The sequence below is a fragment of the Buceros rhinoceros genome, unplaced genomic scaffold (assembly GCF_000710305.1).
Source record: "Buceros rhinoceros silvestris isolate BGI_N320 unplaced genomic scaffold, ASM71030v1 scaffold33208, whole genome shotgun sequence".
NCBI lineage: Eukaryota > Metazoa > Chordata > Aves > Bucerotiformes > Bucerotidae > Buceros > Buceros rhinoceros.
The window spans coordinates 2,180-14,031 of NW_010426831.1; the positions used below are offsets into that span (position 1 = coordinate 2,180).

At 49.1% G+C, this 11,852-nt stretch overlaps 1 protein-coding gene across 1 annotated transcript in view; it reads left to right on the top strand.

The window, feature by feature from the left end:
• ANKRD13A (ankyrin repeat domain 13A) overlaps positions 1 to 8,714 on the top strand; it is a 10,534-nt gene extending 1,820 nt beyond the window's left edge. The window contains exons 2-15 of the mRNA XM_010141669.1: positions 861 to 993; positions 1,101 to 1,225; positions 1,633 to 1,678; positions 2,312 to 2,455; positions 2,916 to 3,111; positions 3,386 to 3,452; positions 4,799 to 4,880; positions 5,568 to 5,626; positions 6,172 to 6,308; positions 6,677 to 6,834; positions 6,921 to 7,034; positions 7,311 to 7,462; positions 7,672 to 7,736; positions 8,507 to 8,714. Coding sequence (XP_010139971.1) covers positions 861 to 993; positions 1,101 to 1,225; positions 1,633 to 1,678; positions 2,312 to 2,455; positions 2,916 to 3,111; positions 3,386 to 3,452; positions 4,799 to 4,880; positions 5,568 to 5,626; positions 6,172 to 6,308; positions 6,677 to 6,834; positions 6,921 to 7,034; positions 7,311 to 7,462; positions 7,672 to 7,736; positions 8,507 to 8,714 — 1,686 coding nt within the window. The remainder of the gene's footprint in view (positions 1 to 860; positions 994 to 1,100; positions 1,226 to 1,632; positions 1,679 to 2,311; positions 2,456 to 2,915; positions 3,112 to 3,385; positions 3,453 to 4,798; positions 4,881 to 5,567; positions 5,627 to 6,171; positions 6,309 to 6,676; positions 6,835 to 6,920; positions 7,035 to 7,310; positions 7,463 to 7,671; positions 7,737 to 8,506) is intronic.
• The last annotated feature ends 3,138 nt before the right edge of the window (positions 8,715 to 11,852 follow it).

Sequence of the window (11,852 nt, forward strand, 5' to 3'; positions counted from 1 at the left end):
AAGGTGTAAAATGATTGCTTCAAAGCGAAGGTTTCCCTACTCTGTGTGTGATCTGTCCGGTGTAACGCTGTCAGATAACCGTATTAACTTGCATAATAACTTTCCTTTCTTATTCTGCTATTGACTTTCCCCTTTTCCTTTAGTTATAGATGCTCTTCTGTTTCAAATCTCTAAGCTAATAGTGAAAAATATGTAAGGTATGAGTATGTTGTGCTTGCATGTTTTGGATATTTATGCCTGTGTAGTTTTTTTTTATCTTTTTAGTGACTTGTACAAAATGCACTCGCTCCTCATTGTGCTGTGTGTGTCAGTCAAGTGGATGCTTTGTAAACTGCCATTTGCTTCTGTACTTTCAAGAAGTGCTGTACAAAATTGGTGTTGTCTGTCCTGTTCCTTTTATTTTTTCCACTTTCCCCTCCGTTGTGTCGTACAGTGTTAAACCCTCCATTGGTCTCAGGCTGTTGACTGTCCCTGGTGCGGTGCACACAGGCTAGAACTGTCTTCACCAGGCAGAGCCCCCTTCTGAAGGGCAAACAACAACAGAAAAAGAAATGAGAAGCATCAGCAAGTGCTCGGTCATGTCCTACAGCGACACCAGCTCTTGCCGTGTCCAGCTGATCTGCCCCGTTCTGCTTCTCTTTTTGTTTCCGTGAGGCTGCACCCTACGGGGTGCAGGGGTGGGACAGGAGTGGTTGCAAACCGAGAGCTGTGCCCCGCAGCCCGAGACGTGGCAACGCCGAGGGCACGTTGACTCCTGGATTGCTCCGGCCGAGCGTTGTTTGTGTAAACGCTTCTCGGTGGGCTGAGATCGGCTGCACTGGACAGGACAGCTTCAGCTCTTTCTCTCGGGTGCTCAACAGGATGTCGATCAGCGGGACCCACGAGGGCGGACCTTGTTGCACCTTGCTGTTTCCTTGGGGTACATAGAATCTGCCAAAGTCCTGCTGCAGCACAAGGCAGACGTGACCAAAGAGAACGCGCAGGGATGGACAGGTAAGGATAACTGGGAGGACAGAAGGTGGTGTATTCTGAGGGCTTTTACGTTACGTATTTTGCTCAGAAATCAAACGGACACGTGCTCGTGTCTGGGTTTCTGTCAGTTCTACACGAGGCCGTCAGTACGGGCGATCCAGAGATGGTGCAAATGATCCTGCAGCACCGCGACTACCAGCAGACCGCGACGACCCTCGGAGGAGTTCCTGAGTTGCTCCAGAAGATCAATGAGGTAGTTATTTAGTGTAACCCTCTTACTCCAGGCTGCAGCTCTCGCTCAGGCAGTTGAGTTAAACTGAAATCGGGTGGGGAGTTGTGTTCTTCGGTTCAGCTTGTCTGTTCCGCAGCACTGTGGGAGATGGAGACTTTTTCCTTGATTTAACTTTGAAATCTGTAATCATGAGGCTGAATGCTGGAGGAGTTGCTGCTCCTACAGTGAAATAAGGAAGAAATGTTTCTCAGAGCACGGCAGCGCAGGCCCATATCTCTTGTGTCTGTTTGTTTCAGTTTCACTTACTGCGTCTGGAGTTCTGTCCTATTTTTGTTTTCCTGTATTGAAAGTGTTTACGAGAAACGCTGGACTGAATGTCAGACTGAAACTATTTCATCAGCTATTGATAAAGGCATTTCCTTCTCCAGACTCCTGACTTCTACGTGGAAATGAAATGGGAATTCACCAGCTGGGGTGAGGATCCTGCTCATCGTTACCTTTGAACTGCTGACAAAGGGATGGGCTGATGTCACAGCAGAGAGAAACCTGCTCTCCGGGATTCTTCTCTCTCCACCTCTCACAATAACCTCTTAGGGTTTTGTTGCACAGTTACTCTTTGTTTCCAGTTTATTTGGTTTGTTTGGGGGGTTGTTTTTTTAATGGAGAGTTTAGCCATTGTCAGAATTGGGGAAGACTTTTCCTGGGGTTTTGTTGGCCTATGGATGAGGAAGGCAGCGATAATACCTCCTCTAGAGATGCACAGCTGCTTGGGAAGGGCCTGCTTTTCTCTTAAGGGAATCAACGCCAGGCCTTACTGTTGGCTTGGGTTTCCAAATAGCTAATTATTAGACTGCCAGGAGGTGGGGTTCATGCCATTTCACATCTCGTAGTCTGAACTAACATCGTCTTCCTTTTTAATTCAAAGCTGGTGGGTTTTGTCCCTAAGCAGGTTGTTCTTAAAGCTAAAGATCAGTATCTCACTCCTCTGGAAAACTGTTCATAGCACCGAGCAATCCAGGGGTGTAGCTTCTGCTCGAGGTCAGGCTGCCTGGGCGCTTGGTCTTGTGAATGCTTTCTATTCCTGTTTTTCTCGTTTTTCTTTCACAGTCCCCCTGGTTTCCAGGGTTTGCCCGAGCGACGTCTGTCGCATCTGGAAAAGCGGCGCCAAGCTGCGGGTTGACATCACGCTCCTGGGCTTTGAAAACATGAGCTGGGAGAGAGGAAGGCGTAGTTTAATTTTCAAGGGAGAAGGTAACTATTTTAGCACCATTGGTTACCAAATCCTGTGGGAGCCATAACGAGAAATCCTGATTTTCCACAAAAATGAGGCTGCGTACCAAATTTTCTACAAGTTTTATATATATATATATATATATATTCCGTGAGTGTCTCACAGAGGCACTCTATGAGGGGTTTTGTGGTTTAATGTAACAGCTTAATTTCTTTCCTTTGGGTAAATCTGAGCTCAAAATTTGATAATAGTGCTAAAATTTGACTTCAATCTTTTACTTAGTTTCCCCCTTCTGTTCTCCTGCCCCTCAAATAAAAATTAATTTTAGATACAGCTCCAGAGTTGATCTCAGCTGAGTGCACGATTCAGTGAATTAGTGTGTGTTGTGTGTCTCCAGTCTGACATACAGTATATTTGCTGCTTTTTGTTCTGGAATACTGCTGCCAAGTTTTGTAGATTGAGCTGCAGCATTTCCCCCAGATACCGGAGGTTGGGCAGAGCTAATCGAGATCAATCACGATGATAAGTTGGTGACCACGGAGCGCTTCGAGATTTCCCAGCGCATGAAGCGTTTGACGCTAGGCTCTATGACACCAAAGAGAAAAGATGTGGAACGCCGCCTTACGTCCCCAATTATCAGCACCTGCCTTGACACAAAGAACATCGCCTTTGAAAGGTAAGATAGGATGTTTCTCTTACAAATAAACGCTTCAAGACATACAGCCTCTGGCTGAGCCATTGCACTTTGGCCATGGGCTGAATAAGAACAGGAGCAGCAGCACTTCCTCGGCCCTCAGGGATGTGTGTGCGAGGACAGACTGACCTCTGCTTTCGTCTGGGGTTGATCCAATAGCCCATCAGTCACTGTTTAAAACTGATTTTAGACAAACTGGCTGGGCACTGTATGGAAATGCAACTGTACGGATGCTTGTGGTGTTCCCTTTCACCAGGACCACCTCTGGATTCTGGGTGTGGAGGACAGAGAGAGTGGAAGGTGTCAACGGTTATGAAGCAAAGGTAAAGCCCCTTCTGTTCTCTCGAGAGGTCTGATGGCGAGCTGAAGGAGGATGATGTTTTGCCTTTGTTTCCTGATTGTTTCAGGTCTTAAACTTCCCATCAAGAGTTTCCTGGTGTTGCCAGCAGAACTGGGCAGGAGCGAGGAGCTCCAAGGCTCCTGGTGGGAGGGATGGGGCCTGTATGCAGGAACATGGGCAGTGGCTGAGGGAGAGGAGGGGCAACAGATTTGCCGTAACTGCTGCAACTCCCTTCCGTCCAAAAACTGGAGCTGAACTCGTTTGTGAACACTGTCTTTCATTCAAAGACGAGGAATCTGTTGGCGAGGTGCCTCGAGCACGCTCCAGCAACAGGACTGTGAGGAAGCAGCAGCCTCCTGCTGCCCTGAGTTGCATCAGGAATTTGAGTAATAAAAGACTACCGGACACGAACGACGCTGGCCATGCTTGTGCGTATACAGGCACTTCACTTTGTTCCGTGGGACCCTGCGTTTGTCTTCCATTTCACTGCAGGGAGATGTTTTTGGAGGTGGCTTTACAGCCATCATTGATGCGTTAGGAATTTTAAGAATCACAGGAGTTAATTTCCCAGGTTCATAGGTCTGTGTTTGCTCCAGGTTTTGGAATTTGCACAATGAATTAGGTTTTGTAATTTAATTTATCAGAAGAGCGAATGCTGGATGGCGCTCTACATTGATCCGAAGGCTTTTCCTGGGAGAACCGTTCGGTGGACACGGGGTTCACCAGCGTTCCTGCAAAATTAAACTATCGCTACCTTTTGTTCGGGTGGACTCCACTCAGAAATCGCGTTACCTGACATTGCTTCCCCGTCCTCTCCTAAAGCTTCTGCCCAGGTGGGAAGTCTCTCCAGCAAGCGTGGGAACGCCTGTCTAGTTTTGAGGCTGGCTTAGTTAAGTTACAAAAGCGTATTTAAGAGAGTGTAAACCTACTTTCCCTGGGTGAGGGTCTGACTTGTGCTGCCACTACAGTCGGCGACCAAACTCCTTTGCTGCTCGCTTGCGAGGTGACCACCGGCTGGAGGTACTCTGCGGTGTGATCCACAGGACTCCTTGGCCCCGCATGCCGGCAGATGGTGGCATGTCTCCTTCCAGCCTCTGCTGAGGGCTGTCCAGAACCTGTTCTGTGGCATTCCCCTTACACCAGAGCAGATAGAGAAATCAAAGCACAGCATTTCCTCTTGACCACCAGTGTGTTAAAGATCTTTGCCCATGAGAGGCAGACCTGGGTGCCTTACTCTGTCTCTAGGTCTGTGCATGTGGTGTTTTACTGGAGAACCCTTGTTTTAACCTGGGCTGCTCTCTGGGTTTTGTCCCTGTCGTTTTTTTTAAGGTCTATTTTGCGAACAATGTCAACGTGGTCACGAGAATTCGAACGGAGCATTTGACAGAAGAGGAGAAGAAGAGATACAAAGGTAGTTTTCTATAGGATAACTGGAGACGAGCAGAACTCTTCAGCTCTCCGACGCCTTCTCTGTGTGACTGCAGAAAACAGGGCACATGGGCGGGGGAAATGCTTCTCTTGCTGCCTTTGCCCAGCTTTACTTTCACACGCTGGGAGTCTGAGGCTGCTCATGACTTGACTGTAACCTACAAATGAACCAGCATTTATCCTGGCTGTATTTAGAGGAGCCAAGAGCTCCTCAAAACTGTTGAAAGCTTATTGAAAGTTTTAAAAGGCTGCACTTTTCCATGCTTTTTCCTGCTCGTGGCCAAAGCAAAGGGAAGGCACGATGACGAGATTCACGTAGGCTCTGTTTGCTTGGACTTGTGTTTTGTTTTGGATCACTAATTTCTTCTAAACCAAAGGGTGACCACCAGTAACTTGGTGTGGAAATGCCCTTCACTGGCTGGCCCTGGGCCCAGGAGCAGAGGCTCTGGGAGCAACAGATCTGTCTGCTGCTGACAGGAACCACTGAGAGACTCTGCCTCCCCGCTGTGGACTGTACCTGGTTTCTACTGGCAGCTGTAGGTCCTGGCAGAGCATTCCGGAGGTGTGAAGAGTTAGAAGCTTTGCTTGTTAGCCTGGTGCACGCGTAGATTTTACTGCTAATTAGGAGTAATACATTTTGTTGTTGTTTTTTCCCTCCCGGTATCTGAAGCTGACAGGAACCCCCTGGAGTCATTCCTGGGTACAGTGGAGCATGAGTATGGTGCTCAGGTGAGTGTCTTTGATACCAAAGCAGGTTACTGCAGCGCAGGGGTCTGTGCCGGTGGGAATTCCAGGCGTGAGCAATCACCCTTGTTTCCTCAGTTTGGCTGCAGTTTGGATTATGAGGTTTAAATTTCCCCTGAGGATGTGTCTGTGTGTTTGAAGCTGTCAGACATTCTGTATGAACAGCAGGTGCCTCCTTCTGAAGCTAGAGATTCAGAACATCTATAGAATGTCCAGAAATCTGGAGATTTTTGTTTCAAATACCCTACCAAAGCTTTGCCTTTCTTGGAGCATAGAAATACTTAGCTTGAGTGTGCATTTCTGGATGATTTCTGGCTTTAAATTGTTTCAGTAGATTTTCCCAGTCTCTGAAACGCTTGGAGATTTTTAACCTTGGTGGAAAGTAGCCTAAACATACGTGCTTGTGTTTATGGCTCTGTGTCACTGGCATCTAAAATGAGTTACTTCACACAAGGTGACTTAAAAGTCTCTTGTAGTAGCTTCTATTTGTCTGTACTTTTGGGTTTTGTTTTTTCTCTCTCTCCTTGCAGAGTACAACCAAGACAACAGCGTATGCTGCTAGTAACAACCCTACTGCCATTACTCTGGAGGAATACTTTGACCCAGAGTTTGATTTGAAAGGTAGAGACATAGGAAGACCGAAAGAAGTCACCATTCGGACGCAGAAGTGAGAAATACAATTTTAACTATTTCTAGTTTGTCTCCTCCTGGTCATCCAGTCTCTGGAAACCACTGTTACAAGTGCCCAGTGTGGTTTTCCCCCAGCTTTCAAAATGAATCAGCTTTCAAAATTTCAGGAGATTTTGAAGTATGTGGCTCTAGTCTCATTCTCCTTCCACTCAAAGAAAACCTCTGGACTAGTGCTGTAACTTGCCAGTGACCCCCGTGCTTTGCCTTTGGTCTGGCCAAGAGCACGGTTCGGTGTCTCTGGGCAGTAACTGCTTGGACTCTGAAAGGCGTGAAGCAGGTGACAACGCCGTGTGCCTTGCTTTGCCTCCAGTCCGGAACCGTGACCTGAGGGTGTTTCTCTTTAAGGTTCAAAGCAACCCTGTGGATGAGTGAAGAGTTTCCCCTGTCTCTCATGGAACAAGTGACTCCCATCATCGATCTGATGGCCAGAACCAGTGCTCATTTTGCCAGACTTAGGGATTTCATCACTCTGGAATTTCCGCCAGGATTTCCTGTCAAAATTGGTAATATTTAGCAATTTTTATTGCAGCATCTTCTTCTTTTCCATTCTTCTTACTGTTTTTGCAGCATCTTGTCCTCGTTGTTACAGAAATACCCCTGTTTCACGTGCTGAATGCCCGGATTACGTTTGAAAACGTCAATGGCTGCAGGACGGCTGACAAAAGGCTGTCCCAACAGGCTGGAGGGGCCCAGTGTGATTCAGGTGAGGGGTGGGAGCGTGCAGCAATCGCATCCTTTTACCTGTCTGTCAGTGGAATGCACAGACGAGGGAGATGGGTTCAAGACTCGGCATTTGCCTCCCTGCTGTGCTGTTTGCCACAGAAGTCTCCAAAGCCCGTTGGTGTACTCAGCCAGGTGGTTCATCTGAAATTTTAGAGTTAACTGAATCATGCGTACACATTCATCAGAGTGGTTTTTTTAAGTCGCAACTTGTGAAAATACCCCGTGCCATGTTTGTGACGGTATTGGGCTTCTGCAGGTGCTAATTTTGAGGTTGACCAGTCAGTGTTTGAGATCCCCAAGTCGTACCACGTCCAGGATGACGGCAGGAACATCCACGTGCAGGACGAGGATAACGAGATCATGCAGTTTGCCATTCAGCAGAGTTTGTTGGAGTCCGGTGGAAGTAAAGTAAGTGATGGGTGGTAAGTGCAGATCTGACAGCTCTGACAGCCCTGAATTAGACCAGTGCAGGACCTGTTTTTGTAAGAACCTCAGAAGAGAAAAGTCCAGTAATGTATTTCAAAAAGAAATCGGGGTGATCTGAGAGGTCCCTCTCAGTGAACTGGGCTGCGGGTCTGTTAACGGCTGTGGAACTGTCGGTCTCTCCCCATTTCTAGGACGCAGAGGCACATCCCAATGGAGCTGTTGCATATTCACAGGACTTCAACATACAGTATCAGAGGTAAGGAATGTTCTCCACATTGAGCCTTGCAGAGGCAGAGCAAAACTTCCAGCAGCAGCATGAAGCGATTTTGCAGGTTTTTTTGTGTGTGTCAGCAGCAGATGCTCAGGACTTGAGGTCTCTGTTCTTATGCTCGTTCTGGATCTTACTTTTCCAGGAAGCAAGGACTCAACTGGGCCTCCCTGGCTTATGTAGTTCAGCTCTTGAGCTCAGCTGTGGGACTGGTCCGTGCTCGTAACGTTCCTCACCCAACAGGCAATCAGTCCTTCTGTTCTGCTCTTAAAACTGGGAATTTGGTCCCTCTGGGTTGAGTGTATGTTTATTTGGTGCTGCACACTTCAGGGTGGCTCTTCTCAAAATCACTGTGCAGTCCTTAAAAACTTAACAGCTATTTAATGGACCCTCGAGAGCGGGCTCTGGTATCTGTGGGGTCTTCCTGCAGTCACGAGCAAGGAAACCTTTGTGCACATGAAGAGCTGCGTACTGGGTTCTCGTGTACATGGACAATCCTGTTACCTCTAAACCAGGTGACAAGGCTTTTGGAGTCCCATTGAAAACGGAACTGTTAGTATATGAGAATAGGTCTGGGGAACCTTCAAAGAGCAGGTCTTACGCTGGGGATTTTACAGATGTGCCAGCAACCGCTCTCCTGCCCTGAAAGCTGCTGTCTGCCCTCTGAGGAGACACCGCTGGGTTTGCAGTTAGAACAGTTGCTGGGGAGGACCACTGCAGGAACTGTGACACGGGCTCTGAAGTTCTCTCTCCCCCAGGGCACTGCAGGAGAGCTACCAAACCAGCTCAGGTACCTCGCTCTGCAGCTCCCCCAGCGAACCCTCTAGCTTTGAGAAGGACCTGCACCTTGCCCTGGAGTTGTCTGTTCGGGAGCAGGAGGAGCAGGAGGAGCGGGAGAAGCAGCGTCGTGAGGAGGAAGATGCAGAGCTTCAGCAAGCTTTACAGCTTTCTCTGGTGGAAAAATAACTCCTTCGCCAGCTCCTGAAGTGAGGATGGCCAAATCTGCGTAAAGCTGAAGGCTCCCAGAGCTGTCAGCCTGAAGACCACTCCTGGATTAAGTAAACATTTCACCTGTCTTCTAAGTTGGCTCCATCAGCTATAAAAAAGCTGATTTATTTTTGTTTGAGGGGGTTTCAGATGGCGGGACTCTGCATTTGGCTCCCCCAGCGTGATTCGAAGGGAATGTTCTTATCTGAGCGTATTTATTGAAGAGCAGATGGAAATTTTGCTTAGCAGCAGGATATAGGATTGCAGCAAAGCTTGAAAACCTGATTTAGGGGGAGTTCAGAATGTTCAAGAGGAGGAAACTTCATTACTTACCAAAGAAATACTCACCTGCTTCATCATCTCTGAATAACTCACAGCCATCGCCTGTTTCTTCCTGCTCTCACACGGAAGAGTATCTATACACACACACACACACACGGTAGTTCTTCGTGCTGACAGATGTTTCTGTTCCTTCTGTTTCTGACTCTCTCTTCTCTAGTTACTGAGATTTTATCCCGTGCTCCTGCTTAAGAGGGATCATTTTATACTTGAACAACTCGTCCATGCTCGAGGTTAAACTAGTGCTGTCTGAAAAAGGACAGAACAACTAGCCAGTGAAATTCTAGATCCTACAACGGGACCATCTGTCTAGCGAAGCAGCAGCTTCCGGGGTGATTCCAAACCAGCTGGTTCCCGTAGCCCGAGGGCGGCAAGAGGTGGTGGATAGGGGTGCTTCTGGGTGCTCGCCTGGGGAGTGAGTGGGTCAGTGCGTGGGTGCTAAATTCAGATAGAACCTCGTCAGGTGAAATTTTAACGTACTCTTAGCGGAAGATCAAGTTCTAATTCTGTCATCTGAAAGGGAAACGTGTGTTGCTTTGGAGAATTCCAGTGCTCATCCTTCCTGTGAATACATCTATTTTTTTATCTGGATATTTGTATTGATTTTAAACCAAGCTGCTCTGACTGTGCTCACAGAGGTGGTCTCTGACAGCTTCCCTCCAGTGGTTCCTCTCGCGGTGTGTCTGTAGCTGGTTTCCCTGCCCCTCTGTCAGTGTTTACAGCTCTGACACCGTGACCCTCAAGTGCACTCTGCAGCACAGCCCCGGGAAAGCCTTACAGCAGCGGGACGGAGCACCACTGCCTGTACCAGCTGGCAGCAGCGTGTGCAGCCCGCGGTGCTGCCAAACACTGCCCCGGCTGAAAACACAGGCCCTTCCTGTGACCAGCTGTTAACCAGTGTAAAATCACTGTAAATGGGACTCGATCGTAACCAGAGAGAGGGCTGGGAATGCGGAACCCCATTTTAAACCAATAACCCGTTGTTTTACGTAGCAAATGATTAAAATTCTGTCACTGGGACATCTGCACCCGTTTTGTGTCACAATGCTGCTCGCGCCCCTGAACAGCCGCTGTGGTGTTGGCAGGGGCATGACTTCCTCAGGCAGCACTGGAGTGGCGTGTTTCTTCACAGAGCGGGTGGCTGTGACTGACATGGCTGGGAAGACGCCTCAGCCTTGCCCCGGGCTCCTGGCCGAGGTGTGGGGCAGGAGGGAAGGCCGGGGCTGTCTCCTCCGAGGAGAAGGGTGAGTGTTGGTGCCTTGGGAAAACCAGCAGCTGACCTCGCTTGTGTCTTGAGCATTTCCTGGGTTACAAGGGGGGAAATACCATTTTCCACCTGGTTTTTATATCATAAACTAAAGAATATTGAGCAGTTTTCATGCAAGTTTTGTTGTGTTCCTGCTGCTTAGACTGGGGCTGTAAGAGAATTTGGGGTTTTATTGTTTTGCTTCCCGTGACATTTGCCTCATTCCCTTGGCCCTGCTGCCCTGAAACAGGGGCTGCTACAAAGACAAGTTTGGTATCTGGAATATTTTTAATGATCATCCTCATCTACCTTTTCTTTGTATTAGGAGTGACATTACTGACTACAAACCGATGAGCAATGGTTCTGGTTTGGTCTGAAGCAGACACATAATCCCTGTGTCTCTACCCGCTCCAGAGAGTGAGACCAAGTATGTGGGTTTTGAGCTTTCAGACCGTTGTTTCAAGGCACACCACTAATCCACGATGGGCTTCACTGGAAATCCTTCCTTCAGCTGGATTTTGATTCAGAAGTCCCCAGAACCCCATTCCCCGACCTCTCCTGGTTACAGGCCGCACTCCGCCTGCAGGGTGAGCTTCTCTTTTGCTGCTGCTGGTTCTCTGCTCACAAATACCAGCAGAATCGGGGGCTTCCCCCCGCGGGTTGGGCTGCCCCGGGGGCTGCTCAGCAGTGGGAGGGTCCTACCCCCAACTCCTCCCAGCCCAGCTCACAACAAACAGAACGGCCACAGATACGGCTCACTTGGCTTTTTATTTGTACAAAGGGATGTAGCAGGGAGTGAGGGATGAAGGCCAACACAGTCGCTGCCCCGTGGAACGCGCAGCTGTAGCTGTGAGTGGCACCATCCACCCCCTGAGAGCAGCCAGCGACAGGTGAGCTCTGCACCGGAGAAGGGACCCAGGGAAATCGGTGACATCAAAAGAAGGGAAGGATTGGAAAGCAACAGAGCGGCGTTTCCTCCTCTCTCATGTCTCGGATGACTGCCAGGTCTGTTCCAGACCAGCCTCCTGCTGCCACAGCAAAGAAAATCCCCCCCTTGCCACGAGCATGGTCATCGTCCCCCAGAACAAATGGCCGAGGACACACATCGGGTGCAGAAGGGGCCGACGCAATTGTTCTGGAAGTTCAGTTTTCAAACACTCAATAAATTAACAGTGAAACCAGCCCCGTGTTAAATACCAAAGGAATAATTAATAAGCAAAATCCAGTTGCTACTCACAGCAGTGCAAACCGAAATAGCAGCAGTCAAACACCAGTGCGGGCCAGTGTAAACACTCGAATCAGTCACTGACAGGGCAGGGAGCGGGTCTGGCCGGGGCCTGGACACCAGGGACCCCCCGGCAGCCTGTGCCCAGCAGCCCCTGCCCAGCTCAAGCCTTTCAGAGGCTCCTGCTCCCCAGACACCGACCTGCTGGGGAGCACAAACCCACCCGCGGGGAGGGGAGCCCTCAGCACCCCGGCTGGTGCCGCGGTTCGGGTGCCAGGCTGCCGGGGGGCTTCCAGCCAAGAGTTAA